This window comes from Panicum virgatum, chromosome 3K (assembly GCF_016808335.1).
Source record: "Panicum virgatum strain AP13 chromosome 3K, P.virgatum_v5, whole genome shotgun sequence".
Taxonomy (NCBI): Eukaryota; Viridiplantae; Streptophyta; class Magnoliopsida; order Poales; family Poaceae; genus Panicum; species Panicum virgatum.
In genome coordinates this window covers 59,974,979-60,000,531 of record NC_053138.1, presented here as the reverse complement: position 1 = coordinate 60,000,531, position 25,553 = coordinate 59,974,979, and the positions used below count along the sequence as shown (strand labels likewise).

Genomic DNA, 25,553 nt, shown 5'->3' with positions numbered 1-25,553 from the left:
TTTCCAAAAAAAGTTTGTTTTAGCAACAAAGCATTGAGGGGCCTGGTTTATTAGGCCGATTTTAGGTTCAAAATATGGAATCCTGGAGAAGTTGTGGTGCTGTGATAGGTCCACTCGAGATCACACACCTGACCCCAAGTAGCACCCATATAAAAGGAAGTGATAAGTGATACGCCTACAATGATTTATCTTTTAGGAGCAATTTAAGCCATATTTTGCTACAAATTGGATCAATAATTAACTAAATTAAAGTATTTACATGACTATATCTAATGTATATCTAATATTTTGAGGGCCCTTCAAATTCGGGGACCCTGTGCGGTCGCGCGGCCCGCACGTGCTTAGATACGGGCCTGTCGTGGAGCCCTCAACCCTCAGGCACTCCGCACTCCACCCGAGCACAAAGCGGGCGGCGCGAGGCAGTGCGGCGCGGGTGCGCGGGGCCGGGCAGCGCGTGCGCACGGGGCCGTCGCCGACCGACGCCGGCAGCGCTGGCGTGCGGGAGCGAGGCAGCGAGCGGCTGCGCGCAGCGGCCATCGGGTGCAGGCGTCGGGCCGGGCGAGCAGCAGGAGCCAGTCAAGCGGCGGCACACAGCAGAAGCAGCGGAAGACGGCGTGTGCGTGCTACTTGCTTGTTGCTACGGCTGCAGGACTGCTTGCATCCCTATCTTGCGCTACTTGCTTGTTGTACGTGTGCCTGCTACATGCAGTTTGCATCTATTGCTTCGTGCTTTCGTGCTGCTGTTTGCTTGATCGTTGCCGACTTCTTAGCTGAGCAGATCTGCACTGGTTGCTGAAAGTTCGGTGAACTTCGGTAAAAACCGAACGCCGAACCGAAAAACCGATGACAGAACACGTCGGTTTTTGATTTTGTATAGCACCGATCGGTTCCCATTTCTGGTACACCGAAGTTTTTTTTACAGCCGAACAACCGAACCGAACGTACCCGAAAAACCGAATGCCCAGCCCTATTGGGTAGTGCTGCTGCCTGTGCCTGTGTTGGGCGGTGCTGTAGCCTGCACTGCTGCTTGCGAAGTGTAAGGGGTGTTTAGTTGGTGAAAATTTTTGGTCCAAGTGTCACGTCAATAGTTTGACTAGATGTCGGGAGGGTTTTTCGGACACTAATTAAAAAATTAATTTCAGAACTCACTTGGAAACCGCGAGACGAATCTTTTGAGGCCTTTGACCGCATCATTAGCAAATATGGGGTTACTATATCACTTATGGTTAATCATGCACTAATTAGGCTTAAAAGATTCGTCTCGTCGTGTACATCCAAACTGTGTAATTAGTTTTGTTATTTAGTTACATCTAGTACTTCATATATGTGCTTAAAGGGGAGGTGAAAATTTTTGGGAACTAAACGGCCCCTAATTCTGTTGCTGTGTGCCGGACTGGCTGTCAGCCTGTGCATTGCTTGAATGCGTGGTTAATGGTTGTCTCTTGTTTGAATGTAACTTAGGCATAGCTATAATTATTTTCTCGAGCTTAATTTTTGAAGTGGTTATATGTATTTTCCCGAGTTTCCGATTCCCGATTATAATCGGCATATTCCCGATCGAACTATTCCATTTCCGATATTCGGGAATACCGATTTCGTTTTCCCGTCCGGCATTCCCATTCCCAATCCCATCCCATTCCCGGTGTAAAAATATGGTTGCAGGAATAGTGTAGAGATTTTTTCGACTGTTTCTGACTGTTTTCATCCCTATGGGCCGCAATGGGCCTTCACCAGGTGAACTGGCGGCTAGTTTGTTTTTTGGTTTGTGACAGGCTAACAAACGAGAGAGGGATGTTATTTATTTTTCTTCCAAAAATAATACATATCTTTTTTTTCTTCCACAAACAATGATGTCAATTATTATCCTTCCAAAATAAATAATGCTGCGAACTATAGGTGAATGTATGTGCAAAGAAAAGTAAAATGTGTGCCAAAGAAAACTAATATGCGGGTACAAGAGATGAGTATAAGAAATTGCTGGTGTAAAAAGTATTATGATTTTGGTAGAAATATTTTTCTTCTATGAAAAAATGGGTCACCACCTCTTTTCGTCAAACATTTTGGCCTGACAAGTGTGACCTCGGTGAGGCGTAAGGTGGGTGTAATCTTGGTAAGAATGGGTTTCAATTATTTTAATTTTTATAGATATACTAGTAGAGATGTACTTGCCACAAATATTTATTAATTTTGCATCCACTAAACAATGATGTCATTTATACTAGTGGAGATGTACTAGTAGAAAATATTGACGAAACCAATATCTTCCTCTCTTTCGTCAAAATTTTTGACCTAACAAGTGGAGCCTCTTTAAAGAATAAGGTAAATCTAATTTTAGTGAGAAAGGATTTCGATTATTTTAACTTTTATAGATAAGATAACAAGATAGATTTATTTTTTTTTTTTTGCGAAAAGATAACAAGATAGATGCCTGGACGAGGCAACGGGATACGAAGAAAATGGCCCCATCCGGCCCAATTTAGTGGGAAAAGGACATAAAAGGGCAGGCCGCCCCGCCCTATTCGGCCCATTTAGCACTCCGGCTTTCTTCGCATCTCTTCGCCGCTGGCCAAACAATATCCGCCGCCGCCCCCAGTGCTTCTTCCCCTCCCCAGCTCCCCCTTGGCCATTGCTAGGGATTCGAAGGGAAGATGGCCTCTTAATTGTTTGGGGAATCGATGAGATTTGAGATCTGGAGGGAGTCTGTTTCTTCACCGTGCCGTATGCTCCCGGTACTCTTCCTTCTCCACATGCTTATTTTTATGCTATCTGGACTCTGAATCTGAAGTCTACATGAACAGGAGGTCATGATTCATGAAGATATAGCTTTCTTTTTTGTAGAAAAAAAATCAGGGCGGGCATTGGGGAGGACATTCGACCAATCAGTTGTAACGGAGAAGAATAAGGGAGATCTCAGAATAAGGGGAGCCGTGGTTAATAATTCGATGGCAGTGATGAGTTTCCGGCGGTTGGTGCATCTGGTGGTGGACGACGTGGGCCTCCGCCGCACCTACAGCCTGCGCAGCATCGACATGTCCCGCCTTTTCCGCCGTCCCCCACGAGAGTCCACCGGTGGCTGCGGCCGTCCAGACCAGCCACCGCCGACGGAGGAGGATCATGAGATGAAGCCGTGCCCCCTCCCCGCCCCAACCATGACCTTCTACCCGCCCCGATGCTGGCACCACGACGGCCAGATGGCGTTCATGCTCCTCGGCGGCAGGCACAACAAGGTGGTCGCCGCCGACCAGACTGGCCGCGCCGTCCTCTACGACCCCGACCAGCACGCCGTCCGCACCTTGTGCGGCTTCGGTGCGTTCAAGTCCATGCCGGCCTCCCTCACCGTCGGCGAGGACCACCTCTACGTGCTCGGCACGGTCCCGTGCGAGGATGGCCGGTACTTCGAGTGCCTAGAGCTTGACAGCGACGGTCTCGTCGAGGACTGGCACCCCCGCGTTCTCCCGCCGCCGCCTTACATATACGACGAGCCCGGCATCGACTCGTACACAGCGGTCGAGGGTGGTGGTCCCACCCACATCTTGGTGTCCAAGGCGCGCATCGGCACCTACTCGTTCGACACAGCAGCGGAGGCGTGGAGCAAGGCTGGCGACTGGACGCTGCCGTTCAGCGGCCGCGCGGAGTATGTTCCCGAGCACGACCTCTGGTTCGGCCTCAGAGACAACAGCCCCTGCGAGTTCTGCGCCGTGGACCTCGCCGCCACCACGGCATGGAGGCCCCCGGCAGTGCGCAACCTTTGGAAGGACTTCACCCCGCCGGCGGAGTGGACAGTCTTTTCTCCAGTATCGTGCCTTGTGCACCTAGGATCCGCTCGGTTCTGCATCGCTAGGTTCTTCACCGCCGACCCGCTTGGCCCCTACCCAGTCGGCCACGCAGTGTTCACCGCCGTTGAGGTGGAGCGCTGTGCCGCCACTGACGGAGGGCTTCGAATGGTGAAGCACGGATCGCTGTACATGCTCCTCCATGAGATGCAGATGATCCCTTGGGTGCTTTGATTAGCTTCTATTAGTACCTAGTAGCGACAGCACAAGATCTCATATGAAATCCTCTTGAGGCCCCAGTAGATCTTTAGTAGTAGGAGTAGCAATCAACCTCACTTGGCACATGATGATTTTTTATCAGGATTGTCGATGTTTGTGTCATGCATGGTAGTGTTTAGGGAGGCCTCTGTAATAAAATTGGTGTGATCATTTAGAAGCTGTTGAGTAACTTGTTATTCATGTTATGTGTGCCTATATAATATCATAAATAAATGTGTTTCCCATCTAGTTGAGTTGTTGAGTTACTCTCTCTATTGTGTTGCAAGCAGTTGCCAAGTTTGATGCAGATTTCAAGTCAAGTACTATTTGAATCAGAGTGGTGACTGAATGACTAGTTGTGTTTGGTTTCATACTTTCATCAATAAAAAAGGAGCCATGCGACTTGCAACTTAGGTACTCTGATACTTAACAATTTATATGATTTTGTGTGGAATATTTTTTCCCACAATTTTTCTCCTTATTAGGCAAGATGCTGGATTAGAAAATCGAAGCTTTGTTCCAATTTCGTAATGATAGTAAGGTAGTGGTCAGCCATTATCTAGGAAATTTTATCTCTAAAAAAGGAGAATTTAGGTGACTTATTTGAGGACTGCCAGGAGAAGCTTGCCCTTGTGTTATTTTGAACTAACCTATTCTTCTTCATACATCCTGCAGCGCTACATCCAGGAGTTAGCAGTCTCAAAAGCATTTCCAAGCATCAACAGTTGTGTTCTTCAGTGTTTGTGAGAATGTTCTGTGGTGTTTCTTCCAAAAAAAGAACTTCGCTACAGGGGGAGAGATCCAGGGGGAAGAAAAGAATCCACATCCACTAGCTAGATATGTACATCCACCACTTGTAAAGCCCTAAAGCCTATATTGTTGTCAGCATGGCCATTCTGAGAGGGTAGGGCTTGAATATGCAGGAGGTAAGAAACGAAGGTTAGTATTTGGTTGACTGGAAAATAATATTGATCCCAAGACTAGAAGTTGTTTCAGTTTCACGCATACTAAATGTATATAGTAACACGGAACAAGTGAGCATGCAGGGAACAGGCAAGGTGAAGAAAATCAATCAACAGTAAACAGCCACACGTCCACTCTAGAAGCCACCCATTTATTAGAGGCCATTGTCTGATCACACTTGTTGAATGAACCGCAGGTATGCTTTGGTCCACTTGTCTTAACCTGAATCAAGATATGTATGAGAACAAGTCATAAAAAAATGTGCACTTACAACTAGATGATCCAAATAGTCGACATTTACCTTGCAACCAGCGTATTTCTTGCTTGTAGATGCAAAAAAAAGTCCACTTGCATCCTTGTTCAGCTCTCTTACACTTGGCTCTAAATCTGGCCGTGTCTTTTTTCGCAATATCGAAAGCATGATCATGCAAGAGAGCATGATGTGTGACTTTTGCACTGATCCGTATCTGGGAAGACCACATTCACATCAATACATGGATCGTACTCATCTTCCTCATCAACTATTTCAGCATTAGGATTAAACTCAGTGTTAGAGTTGCTATCATCCCTAGAGTCAGATGATGCAGCCAAATCTGTGTCATAGCTGCTATCACTTTGTACCTCTTCACCTCCCTCATTTGTGGCTGTTTCATTTGTGCCTCTCTCATTTGTGGCTGTTTTGTTTGTGGCTCTCTCATTTGTGGCTGTTTTGTTTGTGGCTCTCTCATTTGTGGCTCTCTCACTAGAAAAAACTCGGCCGGGTGGGGAAAGACCGCCCCACCGGTATTGACTTTCTAGAAGAAGCCTCGGCTTCCCCGACCGAGAAAATCCCCGAACCCTGGCCCCGCCCTGACACTGGGGGCCGTAGCCCATGGGAACCCTGCCTGGGCCACGTAAGGGTCCTCAGGCCGACCTGGTGGGCCGTCCACACCAGTGCATTGGCACCGGGGCCAGCGAGGGGATTTTTTTAACCTCAGCCTGAAATTCGCTCCCACGGGGAGTCGAACCCAGGACCTGAGGAGTGCCGCTGGGTTCCTCTAACCAACTCAGCTAGAGGCCCTTTGGCTGGCTCTCTCACTAGTGCCTTCCTTAGTCAGGAGCACATTAGATCTCACGTGAAACCTTCGCTTTGTTGGTGAAAACTGTAGTGGCCCATGAAAATCAACTACCTGAGCATTGATACATACTAATCCCTTCTCTACATTCAATAGAAACCACTCTAACAATTTTTCATCAGATTTTATCTCCATAGAGTAATTCTCCAAATCACGCCACAAAGTCATGTATTGTTTAGAACCCCACAAGCAGTGCTAAGCAATGAAATCAACTAGCTGCATCAGCCCAAAGCTAGTTATGTCAACAATCTTGGTCGGCAAGTTCTACCTTGCCACCATGATTTTGGACCACTGTCAGGCAAACTGAAAAAAGAGCGCACTCTAACGACAAGTTTCAATTCTCTGTGATTTACCCTACAAATCACAGGAGGGAGTAAAGAAGTTAGGGGGATGTTAACACATGTACTAATCGTTGGCCGGTTCTTCCATCTCATAAACACACATCTCAGAAATTGATGAAACTATACCTCTGTTCTTCCATGGTGATTCTCCAGAGCTGGTTTGTTGGAGGCAGAGGATGTTGTGGAGGGGGGCGAGCAAGGTGCTGCGGCACTTGTTTGAGGCGCCTCGGGAGGGGCGCGACGGTGCCGCGGGGTGAGCGCGCCGGCGCCTGGGCGGCCACCACACGAGACGGGCGCGATAGCCTCTTGACGGCGGCTGCGAGAGAGGGGCGCGCCAATGTGGAGGGAGGGGCGCCAGCGCGGGAGGGGCGCGATGGCTGCGCGCGGGGTGGCGCCGCCGCCAGCTCTCCAAACCCTAACTCCGGATGGTGACGGGTCTGGTTTCTTCCAACCAGGTGAAAGAAGATAAGGTGAGGGGTAGTACTGTCTTTTCCCATATGTGTTTTTCCTTTTCCATTTTTTCCTCTCATTTAATCTTTGCAAACCTAACGATGTTACAAACTAGGGATAAATGGCTTGTTCGTTTCAAAGTTACAGGGGTAAAATCACAAAGTTTAAAAAGAAGAGGTAAAATCACCATTGATGTTTGAACTAGGGGCAAGAATGCTTTTTTCCTTTAAGAAAAACATGCTGTACAGATGTAACTGGTGAGTTGGTGAATATCCCTGTCAGAAAATGAAGTTCTGGGGGGCAGCCTTTTCCAGTTTCCGGTCCCTTTACAGTCATATAAAATCTGTGGAAATAACTGTAAAGTGTACGTGTTATTGCCAATCCTGGACAATATTTTGGTGTTGGACTTCCATCAAGAGATTTCTATAGGAGATTTGTTCTTGCACTTAGAGATAAGATTATTAGTTTACAACAAGAGCAGTAAGCAGGCCATAGTAGAATGCACAAAGGATGAAAGGAGGAAAACAGTATGGGCATAGCTGATCCGTCTTTTACACACTGGGGTTCGGAAATTGCGCCAACCCTCTTCTCTCTACATTGGGTTTTACGATTACTGATCCCAAGACGAAATGAAGGTCTTCTATTGCAAGATTTCTATTCCAAGGAGATGTATAACCTTTCCCTCCAGTTTATTACTGAGTTTTACACCTTCCATGATCAGAAACTGAGCTCTGTTCGACTGTTCTATGTGGGTATTTGCAGCATTTGTATGAGCATTTGATTGCCAACATCAGCTACAGACTTTGTCTCCCATACACCTGAGTGCCGGACATTTCTCAGCACTGCTGCTCATGGAAGAGGTATTAGCTAAAATTGTTCGGTATTTTCTACTTTTATGATTATCTTGTGCCACCACCGCCTAATAGTTAAAATACATGTTCCAGGCTTTATTGGTTGATTCTTCTAAATGTAACTTAACTATTAAATACAGGAAAAATACCCCAAAGGGCACAGTAGAAAAAAGTAAGATATGCCTGATGGATTAGAACTTGGTTTGGGGTTTATCGATCATAGTTGACTGCTTGTGCTTGGTGACTCATGAAGTTCTGAAGGGTTTGCGATTGATTATTTCTTGAATTATGACCAAGTTCAAGGTCATGATATCTGCCAGTTTCCCAGGTTCGACTTCCAGAAGCCTGCAAGTTGCTGAAGCTGAGCTGGCGCCGGGCATATATGATGAACTCCAGTTGATGATTTACTGAGCTGGGTTTTGTTCCTAGGAGCTGGTATATTGTTTGTTATCTGCAGAATGTACATGCACCATTGCCCTCAAAAAAAAAAAGTACATGCACCATTGATGTAAATTTTTTTGCTAAAAGCTGGTACGGTTATGCTAGCTACTCTTCATTTGAAGTTTATCTCTGTCCACTTGGTCCTTTCTGGTGCATACAGAGCGATAAGAAAACATTAGATAACTAATACGAAGCGTACCTGTGGTGCTCTTTGTTTGGAATTTGTATTATGAAGAAATAGAGCATCCATAGTTATGTGAAAATTGGTGATACTGCTGAGTGTTCACAGAGCAAGCAACAGCTCATACTTGGCAAGATAATATCATAGCAATCACATTAATTACCCGACCTCATATGGGTTTGATTTATCTGGGCACATGGACTCGATTTGAGATGACTGAATTAATGCAACGTATCATTAGCAGATTTGCAAGCAGTTTTTCTCAATGGAATTTGGAAATTCCCTCCCTTCCTAATGTGCCATGGCGTGACGGGCACAACCCGCTGCTTTCGAAATTTCAAACCCCTTCGATTCGCTTCCTCAATTTCGCTTCCCACTTCACAACCGATGGCGCCGCCGCCCGCGCCCCTGGCGGCCGAGGACGCCACCCCGCCGCCGCCGTCGCTCAAGTCCGCGCTCCTCATCACCGGCGGCTTGCTCCTGTTTGCCATCGCCGCGATCGTGCTGCTCCGCTGCCTCCTCCGCCGCTGGGCGTCGTCGTCGTCGCGTCCGGGGGCGGGGCGCATGGCGGAGGTGGAGCAGGGAGAGGCGGCGAGGAGGACCGGCGCGGCGGGGAGGGAGCTGGCGGAGGCAGGGGAGGCCACGAGGAGGACCGCCGCTGCGGGGAGGGAGCAGGTGGAGGCGGAGGCAGGGGCGGCGACGAGGATCGCGGCGGAGGGGAGGCGGGGCGAGGCGCCTTCGGCGAGGGAACGGCAGGAGGTGGAGCTGCGGGGGGCAGGCGCGGGCGACGGCGGCATGGAGCGCCTGATCGCGTCGCTGCCCCTGTTCACCATGGCGTCGGCGCTGGCGGCGCTGCCGAAGAACTCCCCCGACTGTGCGGTCTGCCTCGCGGCGTTCGAGCCCGACGCCGGGCTGCGGCTGCTCCCGGCGTGCCGCCACGCGTTCCACGACGCCTGCATCGGCGCGTGGCTCCGCACCAACCCGGTCTGCCCGATCTGCCGCAGCGCCGTGGCGTTCCCGCTCCCGCCCCTCCCCGCCGCCGCCGCGGGCCAGGAGCCGCTCGGCTCGCGGGCGGGCAGCAGGAGCTTCCGCGTCGAGCTCGGTAGCGTCAGCAACCGCCGATCCTCCTGCGACGACCCCCGCCGCACCTACTCGCTCGGCGGCTCCTTCGACTACCGCGTCGACGAGGAGGTCGAGGCCATCGTGTCCCGCATCGTCCGCCCCGCGGCGGCGGCGGCGGCCAGGCCGAGCGCCGCGGCGCCGGCTGCCCCCGGCGAAGCTCTGGCGGAGGAGGTGGGGTCCCGCGGGTGGCTGGGCGAGTACCTCGACCGCGTCGCCGCCTCGGCGTCGTCCCTCTCCGGGCGGTGGAGCGGGCGGCTCAGCCACGGCCGCCGCAGCCACAGCCTCCGTCACGACGACTCGTGTAGCCGGGATCCGGCGGCCAAGTCGGCGACGCCAGCCGCGGTGGCAGCCCCCGGCGAAGAAGCCCCGGCGGAGGCTGCAGGTTCCCGCGGGAGGCCGGGAGAGCGCCGCGACCGCGACAACCTCGCCCCTTCGGCGCCGTCCCTCTCCGGGCGGTGGAGCCGGCGCTGGAGCCAGGGCCACAGGCGCGACGAGTCCCGGCGGTGGGACCCGGAGGCGGCGTGCCGCACGCCGCGGGAGGAGGAGGAGCGGGAGCCGGCGCTCGTGGCCCTGGGCCGGTGGATCTTCGGCTTCTAGCACGATCGTTAAAGGACGCGCTTCGAGTTAGGTTACGGAAACCCAACGGCTAAGCCTGTTTAAGCTCTGTTTACCTCGTCTCTGTAAAGGCTGTGCCATGCTTTGTGATTAAACTAATTACTCTCGTTACCACTAGAACAGTTTCTGCAAATTTGGCACCGGTTTCCTCTCAACTTTCTCTAGGAGGTGGGAGCATCAAGAAAATCAGCAGCGAAAGAAAAAAAATTGCTTTTAGACCTGTTTGGTTTGTTTGCCATAGAAAATATTATAAATTTTGACCAATAATTAGGAATATTAAATAAAATTAATTTATAAAACTAACTCCACAACCATGCTACTTCATGAGACGAATCTAATAAAGCTTTTGACCGTACAATTAGAAGTTAGTTACTGTAGTATTACTATAGACAATCATCGATTAATTACCGTCATTATATTTGTCACGAAAAGTTACACCTATTCGTGAAATTTTTTTGCAAATAAAATTCATTTAGTACATCATGCATGGAAGATTCTCTTTTGTGATAGGAGTGATCCAAACGGGGTCGTCGACTTGTACAATGAAATTGGATAAATACTAGCTGAATTATTTTTACAGTTAGATTAGACTTAGAACATGTCTGTTTTCAGTCAACCGAAGAAGAATAAAAACCCAACCCCTGTAAACATATTATCATCATACACACACACACACACACACAAAAACCCCTGTGAAGAGATAACGGCACGGTTCGCACTCTCGCATTTCGTCGAACAGCCGTGATGCCGCCGCCTCCCCTCGTCGCCCCTGCCACCGCGCTCCCGGCGGCCCGCCTCGCCAGAGTGGTGGCCGCTTCCTCCAGCAGCGGGGGCGCGGCCCCGCGGCGGGCGCGGCGCGGGAAGCCCGGGTTCTCGCGGCGGTCGGCCATCAAGAAGAGCTTCCACCAGGAGCAGGTGGTGTTCTCCACCCCCGTCCCCGCCGACCCCACCGTCGCCGTCATCGGCGGCGGCGCCTCCGGACTCGCCTGCGCGTCCGAGCTCGCCGCCCGCGGCGTCCGCTCCGTCGTCTTCGACACGGTTCGAATCGGGCCCCATTGTCCCATACCTTGCCTCCCCCTCCCCTGCACCCCGTCCGCTAGCATGCGAGGCTCACCGGCACAGGCACGCTGCTGACGCAGGGGATGCACGGCCTAGGGGGCAGGATGGCGACCAGATTCGTCGACAGCGGCGAGCAGCTGGTGTTCGACCACGCGGCGCAGTTCTTCACCGCGAGCGACGAGCGGTTCCAGAGGCTGGTGGACGAGTGGCTCGACAGAGGGCTGGTCCGTGAGTGGAGTGGCTTGATCGGCGAGCTCGAAGCAGGTGGCCGTTTCACGCCCATACCTTCGTCGACGCCGAGGTACATCGGTGTTAACGGGATGCGCTCACTTGCAGATGCAATGCTGCCTGAGGTATATCCATCTCCACCTGATGCAAGCTCCATGGAAGTGTAGTAGGAAGTGATTCTTTGTTTTTTGAAAGATCAGTACGAAGTGATTCATAGTTATAGACTTTAGTGATTCAGTTACCTGAAGCATGATTCATTGCGCTTGCATGATCATATCCTGCCCAAGAGACCTGTTCTGATTTTGTTTTCAGAGTTCAATCCAAATAGCATGCTAAGTATTAAAAAAAAATCCAAGTGGCATGAAGTACAACTCAATGGTTTGCTGAATCTTGAGTTCTTTCATTTCTTTACTTGGCTGATGAATGCCATTCAATTGCTGAATCACATGTCTCACTGTGCAGACTGATATGATTAAAGTTGTGCGGCCTTGTTGGATAAGCAAACTTGAGCCGTTCAATGGCCTGTGGCGCTTGTTTGAAAATGAAAAGCCTCGTGGTGAATATGATGCAATTGTTATAGCTCATAATGGTCAGTACAGATTCCTTTCTAATAGGAAAACATTGTTTCTGTAGGAAAAGCATGATTGCATAATGTTGCACATTTTGTGGAAGTTAGGTGGTAAACTTCTGAAGCTCAGCCTTTCCACTCTATCCTTCTTTATAGCTCTACATGTTTTGGACAACCCATATGGCTCACATTATTAAACAAAATAGCATGAAGTTAAAAATAAAACTAGTATTGCTTAAGTATCGCATTTGCATGATAACATATATTTTTTATGCCACACGTCCATAGACCATAGTTATGCACTCCCCTGATTTCATAGCAGGAACTGTGTAACTTTTTTTTGGCAAACCAAATTTCTAATCTTTTCAAATGACATCATATTCGTAGCTGATCCTTTTGGTACACACTGATCAGGGAAATGTGCCAACCGTCTGCTCTCTACATCAGGATTACCATTGCTTACAAAACAAATGAAGGTATTGACTGTTGCGCAAATTTTGGACCCACGAGACATCCTTATCTTCCAATTTCTTACTGAGTCTTATGCATTCAATGATCAGAGACTAGAGCTCAGTTCTGTCTGGGCACTCCTTGCAGCATTCGAAGATCCTCTTCCTATCCCGCATAATGATTCTCACGGAGTGTTTGAAGGAGCGTTTGTAAGAGATGTTGATTCTCTCTCTTGGATGGGCAACAATACCCGCAAACTTTTCCCAATGCAGACAGGCACACCTGAGTGTTGGACATTTTTCAGCACTGCTGCTTATGGAAAGAGAAACAAAGTCCCGCAGGTGGCTTTTTTGCTGAAAGCTGTTAGTCATATGACTTGGTTGCACCACCCAATATTTTAATTACTTGACAGACAAACAGATTGAACAATAGAGATTCCAAGTCTGTTTCAGCTTTATATTTTTGAGATCTCTAATGGATTAATTGTTGATTTCAGGAAAATATCCCCAAAGTCACAGCAGAAAAGGTTAAGGAAGACATGCTTGGAGGAGTAGAACATGCTTTGGGGTTAGCCAAAGGATCTTTTCAGCAACCAATTTACACAAGAGTGCAGTTGTGGTATAACAAATCCATTCCTTCCATCTCTTCTCCTTCTCCGTTAAGTTGAAACACAAGGACAAACTAATGTAGAGATCACAGGGGTGCAGCTCTGCCCATGAACACTCCAGGAGTACCATGCATATTTGATCCCCTTGGACGAGCAGGCATTTGTGGTGACTGGCTTACAGGTTCAAGCATAGAAGCAGCAATTTTAAGTGGAACGTCTCTTGCAAACCATGTAAGGATGTCGTGTACTATTTTTCAGAATATTCTACAGCACATATTTATTGTAAACGAGAAGCTAACTAATTCAGTTGCCGACTAAAAGAAAATAATATGAATTCAATTGCTAATGCAGATAGCTAATTACTTCGTGAGTCACTGTGAAAGGCCCGAAGAGTTTGCAATTGGTTTGCATGAGAACCTAAACCAAGTCGAAGGGCATGATATTGGTCAGTTTCCCGGGATAGACTCTCAGAAGCCACGAGTAGCACAAGCTCAGAAGTCACTGGTACCACAAGCTCAGTTGACGCCGAGTATATGATGAACGGCGATTCTGTACTGATTGATGTAGTTTGTAAATGATGAGCTGATTTTTATTTTTTTTTATTTCTTGTGACGAGGAATTTGTGTATTGTAACATGCAGAATGTACATGTATAATTGATGTAGAAGTTTTGTTACTTATGTGGTTATATTACTTATACTTCTCAAGTTTTATCTGGCTAATGCATAATTTCTCGTCATTATACAAGAAAGATACGAGCCAAAGAAATTAAGTAAAATCCACATGTACCATATAATTTGTAGTTTTGTGAAATGGCTAGTATAAGTCATAATTTTGTGATTATTGGGACACTAGTATATTGCCCGTGCTAACGCTACAGTAATATAAAAAACAGTGTGTTTTGATTAGGTTAAAAATAATAAAATAATCAATTGGAAAAACATATAATTGCCAGTTTAGTTTCACGAATGCATGTCCCCCCCCCCCCCCCCCCCCCCCCCCCCCCGACGTGCGGCCGCGCCCGTCGTCGAGCTGCCGCGGCCCAGGGGAGGCGGCGGCGTGGATTGACGCGTTGGTCGCGGAGACAGGGGAGGCATGCAGCTATCGCGTCATGGGAACGGCGCGGAGGCGAAGCGATCGTGACCCAGGCGACGAAGCACATTTTCATGTTGCTAGTTTGTTGTCTTGTGTACACAATTTGGTGTGAAAGGAGAGAACTCCATCTCACAAAGCAATAACTAACAATTTGGTGGATGTAGCAAAATTTGAAGTGGTGGGTTTATAGGGGTAGAGAGAGAAGAATGTGGTATTCTTGTGAAATTTACTTAAAGAAATTTGGAGATAAAAAAATTAACTGAGAAAGCAGCAACTCATTCTTGGCGACAAAGCATCATTAGTAGCGCTTACTCATCATACCAAAGGGATTGGAGAACATAGATGCTCTATTCCCTCGGTTTGGCAGGAGATATATATAGCTAGCTGAAATTAACATTATTAAGCCAATGCTAGAACGACAGCAGGATCAAGTAAAACCAAAGACGCCCATCTGCAAGCAAGAAGTTTGCACGGTAGACACTAAGTTCTACTAACTTGTCTCAGTAATACTGCAGCTATTCAGAATTTCAACACTGCCTGTACGATGCAGTTGTTCATATTGGAGCAGCACATGTAGTTCTGAAGTGTCCTGTCTGGTTGCAGCGGCTGCAGTGAACAACTCGCTTGACTCGCCCACGGTCCTCCGAGCGGATCCTCTTCTTCCGTGGCCTCCCTGGGGGCCTCAACGACTTCGGTGGGTTGATGATAATCTCAATCTTGTTCTCTTCAGCCTGGCCTTGGCCTGCTGTTTCATGCCAGAGGGTCTTGTCTGGGATCGGGTGTATCGTCTGCGAGTACGTCTTGCGGTACGTTGCCACAGTGAAGCAGCTCTCAGTGTAGCGATGAACATTCTGTCTGCAGGAGAGGAGCGCCGCCACGCCATGAGCACAGGGTGCTCCGTAGAGCTGCCACCCCCGGCACAAGCAGCACCTATTGCGGATGTCCACAATGTTTGTTCCCTCATGAGCTGAGATGACCTCGAATTCCGCCTCGTTGGCTCGGGCCACCTGGTAGCCCCGTGCACGCTCAATGGCCTCTTGCACACGGCGCTCAGCTGTGGGCACAAGGATCGTTGCCCACTGCATGCTTGCCTCACGCCGCTCGTTGAACCATGTCATTAGCTGGCGACGGATGCTTTCCATCATCTGAATTATAGGAAGGCCAGATGCATCCAGTATCCAGGAATTTAGTGATTCCGTGATGTTTGCTGTTAGGTGACCGTACCTTGTCCCCTCAAAGTAAGCTGTGGCCCAAAGACGAGGAGGTAGATGCCTTATCCAAACAACAGCTTCTGGTGAGGTGTCCTCTATCTCCAGCAGTTTAGTTTCAAACTCTATCACAGTTAGTGCATGAGCTGCTTCCCAGAGAAGGTTGACAAGCTGTGGATTGCTGAATTCCTTTTTGAAGGTTTCACTAACATGGCGCATACAGTAACCATGGAATGCAGTTGGAAAGTTGAATTCAACTCCATCAACAATACCCTTCCGTCTATCTGATAAGATGGTGAGCCTTGGCACGTTCTCTGTGTTTTTCTCCAGCAACTCATGCAATTCAGACAATAACCATATCCAGTTCTCATCAGTTTCCTCATCAACCACGCCAAATGCCAAAGGAAAGAGAGCACCATCGCCATCAAAGCCAGTTGCAAGAAACAAGGTACCAAGATACTTATTTTTCAGGAGGACCCTGTCAAGCCCAATGAGTGGACGGCATGCATTCACAAAACCATATATTGATGCATTGAATGATATGAAGAGTCGCCGGAAGCAATTGTCATCTGGATTTCCGTAGACTCGAGCAATACTTCCTGGGTTTGTTCTTTCCACCTGCCTACAGTACTCTGGCAGGAGACGATAGCCTTCCTCAAAAGACCCTCGAACCGCAGCCATGATGCGCTCCTTCCCTCTCCAAGCTTGCTTGTAGGATAGTGTGATGCCATGGGCCTTGTGGATTTCTTCCAAGATTTCCTTGGGTTTGCATTGTGGGTTCTCACGCAGCCTTTCTTCAACAGTGTTTGCAACCCACTGAACTGATGCCTGCTGATGGCCAAGATGATTGATCCCCACACAGCTGTGATTGTCATGTATGGTTCTGATGGAGAATGTAGGCACACCAGGGAGCTTTGCAGCATGTATGCGCCATGGGCAGCCCTCAGCAGCACACTTTGCAGTAAACCTTGTCTTGTCAGACTTCACTGTCTGTATCTCAAAGTGGCAGGCGATAGCAGTGTTGCGGATGGCCCTGCGGCAGCTCATAACATCCGGAAACTCTTGGCCCACAGCAAGCTGAAACTCTAGGCTCACAACCATGGTCCGTGACTGGACAACTGGAGCAACTGCGAGAGGACCCTGGGAGAGGTCATGTGGATGCAGCGCGAGCTCATGAGCCTGCTCGAGCGAGAGCTGGTCGTCCAGATTCTGATCGACACCGAGGTGGTGCGTCTCAGCAAGAGTCAACTCGTGGCTCTCAGACAACTCAAGCTCGTCGTGGTGGTGGCCCTGCACATCCAGTGCTCCCGGGTCCCCCTCATGGCCCTGCCTCAGAGCCAGCTCCCCGCCGTGATGGCCATGGTGGTGATGGTCATGCGCGAGGACAAGCTGGTGATCGTCGTCGTGGTGCCCCAGCCCCAGGTCATGGTCGTGCGACTGGCTGAGGACAAGTTCGTGGTCGTGCTCGTGTGACTGGCCGAGGACAAGGTCGTGGTCGTGGTGGTGGCCGCCGAGGTCGAGCCCGTGGCCGTGGCCGAGGCCCAGCCCGTGGCCCTGGCCGAAGTCGTGGTGGTTCTGCCCCAGCGCAAGCTCCGCGCTCTGCCCGTGCCCGAGGACCAGCTCGTGGTTCGCCATCGCCGATCACCGCGCCAGCAAACCCACAGCTTTGAGCAATTCCTGACAAAGCATCAACCAAGTCGAATCGAGCCGAATCAGTGACGAAACACATGGATAGACAGTGAATCCCACGGATAGGAACCCGAACAAGCTAAAATCGCATAGACAAAGGCAAGAACAGCGCAAGGATTCACCGGAAATCGCACGACGGCGACAATCCAGTCCCGGCAGCCACAGCAGCGTCGCGATCCAGCCTCCTGCAACCCCGCCAAGATCCAATCCCCTCTGCCGGAAAACCCAATCCAACCTTCACGCCGCAGCCATCGCCCCCGGACTAGCCACAGCCATCGCCACCCAGCAAGCTGTCGGGATCGCCAGGAGACACCAGGACCAACCAACGAGCGAGGCAGACCCCCTGAGACCGCGAGATCCAAGAAGCCGCGACCCACCCGCCGAACGGCGCCTCCCCGCGCCGGTGCGGCGAGGCAGGGAGCTGCGCGCCAAGGGGGAAACAACAGGTGGATTTGAAGGCCGCGCAGGGGCAGGGTGGCAGCAGCGCGGAGGGCAAAGAGAGGAAGAAATTGGGGGGAAGGCGAGGCGAGGGGCAATGGTGGAAGACGGGGGCGGCGAGGGGGGCAGGGATGAGACGGGAGGGGAGGGGTATTTAGGTCAAAGCAAGGGGATCCGGGCTGCTGAGTGCGGGGTGATTTCCCGATTTGCCATCGGCGGAGCTGGGCCTTTTTGGGAACCCAATTTGTGTTGGGTAAACTCGTGCCAAAAGGATTAAAGAAACTTGTCAAATAACGAGGTCTCCACTCAAACAAACGTTCGGCCAATTGGTCTGTTCACGCATGGGCATGTTAAATTGCCAAGGTTCTGTGTTTTTTGGCCTTCTTTGAAACAAAAAAAAATTGTACTGATCACATGTGCTTTATTTAGATTCGTGGAAATATTGCACGGCGGAACCGTCACAATCGCTTTAGGAATTTTACATTGAAAAAACTAATTTGACAATGAGAACTCCAAACGTTTTCAGTTTAGTTGATTCAAAGTGCCTGCAAGCACAATCTGCTTATTGTGGAGGTGCACCTTAAGAAAAATAAAGAAAGAAAGAAAGAACTCTAAGGCGAGCTTTAAAATTAAGGTGTGACTTGAAGTAGCAAAAAAAAAAATATTTCTCTCGTCTCTCAACTCTCCCTCACTCCCACCGGCCTGACTCCCACGGCAACGTATGCTATTGCATAAATGTGATGACTTTTTAATTATAAATAGGATCCATATGCATATTACAATAAGCTTTTAGTATTGTGGCAGGGGCAGTATTATAGCCGTATGACACAATATTCGGAGGAGAAAAAAAATCTCGCCCACAATCCTTAGGCTCCAACCCTAAACCTATCTAACCTTGATTTACGGAGGAGAAAAAAATCTCGCCAATGATAGAGAAAATGGAGGTGGATCTCACCAAGACTTGAAAAAGAATGATGAAAATTAGTGGTATGGAAAAAAAATGTTGTATGGAGAGTCATGAAAAATACTCGAACACCATGCAGAAATTTCATAACATATAGCGCGCCACCCTAAACCCTCTTTTCTATTACATACACAAAAATAAAATGCAACCAGAAAGAAAAATATGATTTGAAATAGTTATATCTGTGTTAGCGCTCCACCACCTGCCTTTACTCAGCAAAGCCAATATAATCCGTTTCTTGAGTCACGTTAATGTATTTTTAAAAAAACTTGCTTGAAATTTATGCACATTTTTTCAGTTTTGTTTGCCTGCTTCAATTTGCCCGCCGCACCTCCTCTCTTCCCCGCCTCCGAACTCCCTTCTCCGGCACCGGCCGCCGCGGCCCCCGCCCCCTTCCCCCCTACCTCCACACCCCCCGAGGGCTCCCGCGCTCCCACCTATCACAGCGCTGCCGCGCCGTCCTCCCCGTCCCGCCGCCGCTCCGCACAACCGTCACCGGCCACCTTCAGTTCTGCCCCACCCTCAGGTGGATCCGTTTGGACACAACTGCCGACTAGCGACTCCTCGCCCTCAGACGACTCGAGGGCAGAGGCGAGGCGCGGCTGACGGCTGGGCGCCTCCGCGCCTGGGCGTGCGCCGCAGCGGGCGAGTCCGCGAGGCGGCGTTGCGGGGCAGCCGGGGCCACCGCCGGGGCTGCGCGCCTCCGAGCGACCGAGCCCCTCCGCGGCTCCGCCCTTGCGCCGGCAGGGCCGCCGGGCGCCACCACCGGCGGGCGGCGGCGGGGACTCGGCACCCGCCGCACCCTCGATTTGGGATTTTGGGTGAGGAACGACTGCCGATTTCAGCATTTCTGATTTTAGGGGAAGTTTGGTTCTGTTAGCTTTACCTTCCCTTTAGATATTAGAGCTTTACGAAACGAAGCAGAAACCGGTTGGTTTGAAGACTTCGTGGGATAGAGTAGCAAAGACACAGAAGGTAGAGTTAGGCTCCACATCAGTTCCGCAGCCTGTTACTGTTACTGTCGAGAGTAAAAATCTAGTTACTCCTCCTGTTGTTGAGTGTAAATGCGTAGAGATGAACCATCTTCTTTCCGCACTTAGACTATTTCTTACTAACGCATAGAGATGAAAAGTTTAGAGAAGTGGGAAGTTTTGCTGATGCTTGTTACAATAAAGATTTTCCTCATATGTAGTGTTGTTTACCAGTTTCTCAAACTGGTGCTAGTATTTCCAGTAGCAACCGCTAGTGTTGAGAAAGGCTTTCATCAATGAATTATTTGAAGAATAAATTGAGAAATCGCATGGGGATCACTACTTGAATGATTGCTTGGTCACATTTGTTGCGCGTGAGTTCTTTTTGCAAGTCAAGGATACTGATATCACCAACCACATCCAAGCCATGAAGGAACGAAGTTAATGTTAGATTGTAATTTTCTTTGAAGTTTTGTAGTTTCCATTTGTTTCATGGATGTCTGAGATATGAACAGCTTTAGCTTTTAATTGTCACTTTGTCAGTAGTGTTTGTGAACTTTTTTCTTACTTTTGGTTAGGATCTTCTTTTGTTGGGAGTGGGAATACCCATCTTTGAAATCATCGCTTCCCTACCGGTGGAACCAAGCATGGTTCTCCCCAAACGGGCCACAGAATTGGTGGATGGCGATGATGCCCAAAGCTTCGTACAGAAGCTTCAGCTTAGTGTCTCCAAGGGCCTTCCTCATGCGGTGCCGGTGCCAGCACTGAGAACAGAAGAGCATGAGCTGGTATGAATTCTATTGCTTCGCAATATGACTGTGCGGTTTTGTACTATACTTCGTCAAGTTGATTAACATGTGCTCATGCTGTCCTTGTGCCTGCTGCAGGTTAAGGCTGTTTTCCAGGTGATCCAAGGTTTTGAGACATCCTTGCTCTATTGGGACAGTAATGTGCCTGGGTACCGTGAGAAAGCAGGGATATATGTGATGCACCTGTCACTGACGGGTCTCAGGTCCGTGCTGAGTCCACTTCTGTTTGCGTCGACATGCTTGAAGGAAGTGGAGCTCTTTGTTCGGAAGGTTAGGATGCGCCCTCACAGGATCCCGACATTGGATGCATTTGCTAGCTCAATTGATTCTTGGCTTACGGTGAGTTTGCATTGCAGGATGTTCATAGATTTGTTGAGATGAACTTTGTGTCATCTATGTAGATGGTATTTGTCCAATTCAAAATTCCAATGACTGTTGTCATGTTAACATCAGAGGCTCCGTGAAGCAGCTTTGAAGGAGGAAGAGCAGCTATTTATTTCGGTCAACAGGACTATAACGCTACTGGGATTAACCGATTCTATGTCAAGGTCATACTTCACCATGATACTTTGCTAAGTTTCTTCCTCGAATTTCATTTGTATGTTTTCAGAGCTTTGTATGTAAGTTTGTAGTGTTCTAGTACACTGATGAGTAGGTTAACTTTAAGTGATGAAATTGTTGAGAGATCAGCAATTATGTGTAATGTGTGCTGGTGACAATTTGCATGTTGAACTTAGTACATGAGTTTCTTATGCGCTACACAGCACTTGACAGATTTAATTTGTAGCCATCAGTCACTCATTATATAAAATCTTTTGCAGTTTATGTTCTGGAGCAGAACATTTGTCTCAAGTCGTGCATGGAGTTGTGCCAGATGGCTTTTGGGATTCTGGCGCACTCATGGCATCTAGTGAAGTTTCAGTTCATATTCTCAACCATCTCTTCAAGAAGTTAAATGAAGTCTGTCTTGTGGAAGATGGCAAGGTTACAACAAGAACCAGTTGTCTCAGTATCTATTATAATGCTCACTAATTTGAATTTTTAATCCCTATAAATTCCAGGGAGAGCCACATCATATGCTGCTTGTGATATTCGCTGGAAGCTTGCTACCTTATCTTCAGTGTCTTGACTCCTGGCTTTATGATGGTATCCTTGATGACCCTTATGAAGAGGTACTGAAGAAACAGTCCTTTATTGCTTGTTTTTAATATATTTCATAGGCATTCATGTAACTGTGTTAGACACTACAAAAGTAGCTTGTCTGGTTTGATTGACCTGCTACCTAAATCCAAACATAAATTGTGAGAATTTCATGATTATGTCGTGTGCCTTGAAGAATTCAACAAAAGCATATATGGTTATTTATTTTTGTTCCTTGGGTGGGCTGGAAGAGGTCCTGATCTTGTTCCGTGTGTATCTTGAAATTCACCCCTTTCCAAAGCTTTGTCTGAATAAGGTGCTATTTGCATACCCAGTTCTTTGCAGTATAAGGTCATTGCTCTTTGATGTCTGACCCTTATCATATCTTTACCCTATTATTAGTCATTTTAACTGTCTATTTATATCGTGCAATTCTACATTACCTTGATTATTACCATTTTAACATAATCCTGTAGTTTCCTTCTTAATATAATGATACACAGATCTTCTTCATGTTCCGGAAAAAAAAAATCCTGTAGAGATTTGGCGATGAATGCTGTTTAGTTTTTCTGATGTGTACCTTGATTTTTTAAGGCAGCTTTTGTAATTCAGCCATTTTTGTCTTCTAGATGTTCTTTTTTGCAAATAGTGAAGTTACCATAGATCAGCCAGCATTCTGGGAAATGAGCTATATGCTCAGAATAAGAGATTCAAGAGCTGACGGTTCAACAAATTCAACTGATAATGAATCTATCAGGAAAAAAGAATCAAGCAGCAAGGAATCAACTACTGTAGGCGCTTACTTGAAAATGAACGACCAAGGTTGTGTGGATATATTATGCCCCATATTCTTGAAAGATATTGCAAGGGCTATTGTATCTGCTGGAAAATCCTTTCAAGTTATTCAACATGTTCAAGATGCGCATCGAATTCTAACCCGTAAAGATACATATGCTTCCAATCTTTATCAGAGTATTAATTGCAGTAGTCAACAAAAAATCTGGCCAGATACCTCAAGTTTAAGAATCCAAGATGGTCATCCAAGAAGTGAAGATGCTCTTGAAGAATCCACATGTCAGTTCGGAAATGATTCTCGTGAAATGGGGCTCTTAACCTTGTCTGAGATTTTCTTGATATGCCTATCTGGTCTCTTAGAAAACGGTGACCATGTTTATGAATACTTAAGAAGACTGCATGCTGATAGTGTTCCAAATAACAAAGCTTTTGTGGAAAGGGAGAGCAACGTCCAAGAAACAAAGGATATATGTGCAGAGAGCAGCACTGAGAAGACTTGGGTAAAGCTCCTTAAAAATGCTACGTCAGGAAGAAAATATCATGGTATTGAGAAGACCATATCCAGAAACACTGCTATGGATAAGCCAATATTTGTCCCTGGTGACCCACAAGATGCATCCTCCAATGCAGTAGAAGCAGGGCACTTCACTTTATCTTGTTATGAAAATCCAGCCATCACTGCTTGCAGAGAAGTGCTACTGAGGAATCCAAATTCTTGGAGTGAACTGAATATATCTGAAAGTTTTCATCTCCCTCCTCTGAATGATGGGAATATGCGAAGAGCTATCTTTGCTGATGGACATTCTGTAGGAACTAGCACCATTGGTGATACACAGCCTACAACCTCTTTCCCCAGACTAGATGGCACTGATTATAAGTTCGGTTTCCAATTCAGTGATTTGGACTATGTCCGACAAGAAGATGACAGAAGGACCTTGGAGGTGCTTTATGCATTTCCAACTCTTCTTCCTTGTGCAAATGTAAGACTTGCTTCTAAAGTATAGTTTGTTATTTGTATTTCCTAGTTATATCTCTAATCACATTCCCTTCAGGAAAATGTCCCACTGTCGGAGATCTTACCAATGCAGAAAGATAGTACACTAGCGTCAAGAGTTCTGAAGTTTATTCAGAATATGAGTTTGAAAGATCCTCTTCAGCCAGTGTGTATCATCCAAGAATGCCTTTCCCAATGCATAAAGAGACAGGTCTGCTTAAAAGTTATATTATGTTCATTTTCTTGTTTATCCATATTATAAAGGGTTTCTGCTTTTCTTCCCCTTTCAGGTGGATCACATTGGCAAGCAAATCCTGTCCAAGCTAATGGGTGAATGGAGATTAATGGATGAACTGTTTGTGTTACGTGCTATTTATTTGCTAGGATCAGGTGTGTCATCATTCAGCTTAGGAAACCCCCAAAAAAACTGCTTGTGTTTCCCTCAAACTGCAGAAAGTGAGTAAATAAATGAAATGTGATTCTACTAATCTACTTGAGCCTTCAGGTGACATGCTGCAGCAGTTTCTGATAACAATTTTCGATAAGCTAGATAGAGGGAGTTCCTGGGATGATGATTTTGAGTTGAATAATTTGTTGCAGGTGATTTATGTTGCAAATTTACTGTCTCATTGATATTTAGGCTTCATCAGTGATGAAGTTTTCTTATGTTAATTCTTTCATGCAGGAATCCATAAGAAACTCAGCGGACAAAATGCTCCTGACAGCACCGGATTCTTTGATTGTTTCCTTGGCAACAAACAACAGTGACGAAGGTGCATCAGCTTCCAAAAAAGGCCGTGCACTTGGTTTTGGCATCGACGCTCTTGACATGCTTAATTTTACATATAAGGTATGCACGAACGAGAACAAGCTTTGTCTGTATTCTTGCTGTGTTTTTATGTATTTTTGTAATGGCAGGTGTCTTGGCCTCTGGATTTAATTGTTAATACAGACGCACTGAAGAAGTATAATCAGGTAATGTCTTACTTTCTACTGCAAGTACCAGGTAGGGTCACATACGTACTAATGCCTTTGGTCCTTTTGCTGTTATCTAGGTTATGGGATTCTTACTGAAGGTCAAGCGGGCAAAGTTTGTTTTGGATGAAACGCGAAAGTGGATGTGGAAGGTATTGATCCATATGATTATTTTATTTTTTTGGTTATTATCTCATAGTATCCTTCATTGTGAATTCTCTTTTGATGAAGTTGAAGAAATTATGGATTGCTATGCTGTTGGGAGTTGACAATTAAATGTGCTCGAAAATGACAACTTAATTGCCAATAAAATCTATCCTTTTCTGCTGGCAGGCCAGAGGCAGGACTGCACATAATTTCAAGCAGCACTTAATTGTAGCACAGAAGCTCCTCCATTTTGTCGATGCGTTTCATCAGTACGTCATGGACCGAGTGAGTTGAAATATGTTTTGTTCTTCCGTTTGACCGCTGTATGTCTTTTACTCACGGCAATCATTGAGTAGGTATATCATAGTGCATGGACTGAACTTTGTGATGGCATGGCATCTGCTACGACATTGGATGAAGTCATGGAAGTTCATGAGGCATATCTCTCTTCTATTCAGCGGCAATGCTTTGTTGCCTCTGATAAGTTGGTAAGCATCCTTTCTACTATGAACCAATGCATCTTTCCAATATTTAAGTTTCGATAAGAATGCTTGCTGCCTGTGTTTTTCAGTGGGCCCTCATTGCCAGTCGAGTTAAGACTATTCTTGGATTGGCTCTCGACTTTCACAATGTAGAACAGACTCTCAGTACTGGTGGGACTGCTCCAGCTGTGAGGACACGATGTGAGATGGAAATGGATCGGATTGAGAAGCAATTTGATGAGTGTGTCGTATTTCTCCTGAGGGTAGGTTTCTAAATCTATTTGCTAAATTAGTAAAATTCCATCACCTCTAAATTCTAATATCTACTTTAGTATTCCCCTTTCCATCACCTCTAATATCTACTTTAGTATTCCCCCGTTAGATTCACTAACTATGATTTGTATATATGCTGTAGATCCTATCTTTCAAGCTAAATGTGGGTCATTTTCCCCATCTTGCGGATCTAGTTACAAGAATCAATTACAATCACTATTTCATGTCCGATAATGGGAGCTTCTCCGCCATTCCTGGGTCTCGGCAACGGTAGCAGTAGAGCAGCATGGACAGGGTGGGTGGTGCGCTCCAATTGTGAAGAATGTATATTCCAGAGGTTCGTGTGTGTTCCAGAGTTGTGTTGAGTTGTTTTTTAGAGAGATACCAGAGTAGTTTTGTTAACCTTCACCCACTTATGATGCATCGGCAGCACCAACTGTAACTAACTTGTTTTTACACAAGATTTGGATTTTTGTGTGCTAACGACTTTACGTTTTCCTTTGGAGTAGAAACAAGAATTTAACAGCCTTCTTGCACTCCCCGCTTTATTTA

The 25,553-nt window shown here is 47.3% G+C and overlaps 5 protein-coding genes across 26 annotated transcripts; 4 read left to right on the top strand and 1 right to left on the bottom strand.

Annotated features, from left to right (window-relative positions):
• The first annotated feature begins 2,527 nt into the window (after window positions 1–2,527).
• LOC120700008 lies at window positions 2,528–8,326 on the top strand. 19 transcript variants are annotated; one of them, XM_039984158.1, is made up of 6 exons: window positions 2,529–2,718; window positions 2,839–4,445; window positions 4,707–4,957; window positions 5,078–5,190; window positions 6,624–7,760; window positions 8,080–8,326. In XM_039984158.1, exons 1-2 carry the CDS (start codon window positions 2,676–2,678, stop codon window positions 4,005–4,007), a joined length of 1,212 nt encoding a protein of 403 aa, XP_039840092.1. In that variant the 5' UTR covers window positions 2,529–2,675; the 3' UTR covers window positions 4,008–4,445; window positions 4,707–4,957; window positions 5,078–5,190; window positions 6,624–7,760; window positions 8,080–8,326. The 19 variants fall into 19 exon arrangements, with proteins under 19 accessions (XP_039840093.1, XP_039840094.1, XP_039840095.1 ...); XM_039984157.1 differs by having other exon boundaries at window positions 6,620–7,760; XM_039984154.1 differs by having other exon boundaries at window positions 6,604–7,760.
• A 434-nt stretch (window positions 8,327–8,760) lies between these two features.
• Window positions 8,761–10,092, top strand: LOC120701118 (E3 ubiquitin-protein ligase EL5-like). The gene has a single exon (XM_039985275.1). It carries the CDS (start codon window positions 8,761–8,763, stop codon window positions 10,090–10,092), a length of 1,332 nt encoding a protein of 443 aa, XP_039841209.1.
• A 675-nt stretch (window positions 10,093–10,767) lies between these two features.
• LOC120700007 (renalase-like) lies at window positions 10,768–13,728 on the top strand. 2 transcript variants are annotated; one of them, XM_039984141.1, is made up of 8 exons: window positions 10,768–11,148; window positions 11,250–11,522; window positions 11,860–11,986; window positions 12,380–12,441; window positions 12,526–12,756; window positions 12,912–13,033; window positions 13,115–13,253; window positions 13,374–13,728. In XM_039984141.1, the coding sequence occupies exons 1-8, from the start codon at window positions 10,855–10,857 to the stop codon at window positions 13,557–13,559; spliced, it is 1,434 nt and encodes a 477-aa protein (XP_039840075.1). In that variant the 5' UTR covers window positions 10,768–10,854; the 3' UTR covers window positions 13,560–13,728. The 2 variants fall into 2 exon arrangements, with proteins under 2 accessions (XP_039840075.1, XP_039840074.1); XM_039984140.1 differs by having other exon boundaries at window positions 10,799–11,148; window positions 12,380–12,756.
• A 643-nt stretch (window positions 13,729–14,371) lies between these two features.
• LOC120700006 lies at window positions 14,372–17,580 on the bottom strand. Its single transcript, XM_039984139.1, has 2 exons — window positions 17,136–17,580; window positions 14,372–17,001 (listed from the first exon to the last, which is right to left on the bottom strand). The coding sequence occupies exon 2, from the start codon at window positions 16,957–16,959 to the stop codon at window positions 14,671–14,673; it is 2,289 nt and encodes a 762-aa protein (XP_039840073.1). The 5' UTR covers window positions 16,960–17,001; window positions 17,136–17,580; the 3' UTR covers window positions 14,372–14,670.
• Window positions 17,581–18,801: 1,221 nt separating this feature from the next.
• LOC120700005 (gamma-tubulin complex component 5-like) lies at window positions 18,802–25,537 on the top strand. Of its 3 annotated transcripts, none has more exons than XR_005685753.1 (17): window positions 18,802–19,236; window positions 19,965–20,174; window positions 20,274–20,534; window positions 20,649–20,743; window positions 21,017–21,179; window positions 21,257–21,367; window positions 21,965–23,110; window positions 23,183–23,335; window positions 23,415–23,514; window positions 23,630–23,724; window positions 23,810–23,974; window positions 24,043–24,099; window positions 24,180–24,251; window positions 24,433–24,531; window positions 24,667–24,734; window positions 24,818–24,991; window positions 25,144–25,537. XR_005685753.1 is itself a non-coding variant. In XM_039984136.1 (17 exons), the coding sequence occupies exons 2-17, from the start codon at window positions 20,034–20,036 to the stop codon at window positions 25,273–25,275; spliced, it is 3,096 nt and encodes a 1,031-aa protein (XP_039840070.1). In that variant the 5' UTR covers window positions 18,805–19,236; window positions 19,965–20,033; the 3' UTR covers window positions 25,276–25,537. The 3 variants fall into 3 exon arrangements, 2 of the variants coding, with proteins under 2 accessions (XP_039840070.1, XP_039840072.1); XM_039984136.1 differs by having other exon boundaries at window positions 18,805–19,236; window positions 24,603–24,734; XM_039984138.1 differs by lacking the exons at window positions 18,802–19,236; window positions 19,965–20,174 and having other exon boundaries at window positions 20,317–20,465; window positions 20,552–20,743; window positions 24,603–24,734.
• Window positions 25,538–25,553: the final 16 nt, after the last annotated feature.

Excerpts from the sequence above, each read along its gene's own strand:
- LOC120700008 (XM_039984158.1), top strand. The coding sequence starts at position 2,676 with ATGAGATTTGAGATCTGGAGGGAGTCTGTTTCTTCACCGTGCC. Across the intron at positions 2,719-2,838 it reads GTCTGTTTCTTCACCGTGCC|AAAAAAAATCAGGGCGGGCA; the intron begins GTATGCTCCCGG and ends TCTTTTTTGTAG.
- LOC120701118 (XM_039985275.1), top strand. The coding sequence starts at position 8,761 with ATGGCGCCGCCGCCCGCGCCCCTGGCGGCCGAGGACGCCACCCCGCCG.
- LOC120700007 (XM_039984140.1), top strand. The coding sequence starts at position 10,855 with ATGCCGCCGCCTCCCCTCGTCGCCCCTGCCACCGCGCTCCCGGCGGCC. Across the intron at positions 11,523-11,859 it reads CAGATGCAATGCTGCCTGAG|ACTGATATGATTAAAGTTGT; the intron begins GTATATCCATCT and ends CTCACTGTGCAG. Across the intron at positions 13,254-13,373 it reads GAACGTCTCTTGCAAACCAT|ATAGCTAATTACTTCGTGAG; the intron begins GTAAGGATGTCG and ends TTGCTAATGCAG.
- LOC120700006 (XM_039984139.1), bottom strand. The coding sequence starts at position 16,959 with ATGGCGAACCACGAGCTGGTCCTCGGGCACGGGCAGAGCGCGGAGCTT.
- LOC120700005 (XM_039984136.1), top strand. The coding sequence starts at position 20,034 with ATGGTTCTCCCCAAACGGGCCACAGAATTGGTGGATGGCGATGATGCC. Across the intron at positions 20,744-21,016 it reads TTAACCGATTCTATGTCAAG|TTTATGTTCTGGAGCAGAAC; the intron begins GTCATACTTCAC and ends AATCTTTTGCAG. Across the intron at positions 23,515-23,629 it reads TATTTATTTGCTAGGATCAG|GTGACATGCTGCAGCAGTTT; the intron begins GTGTGTCATCAT and ends TTGAGCCTTCAG.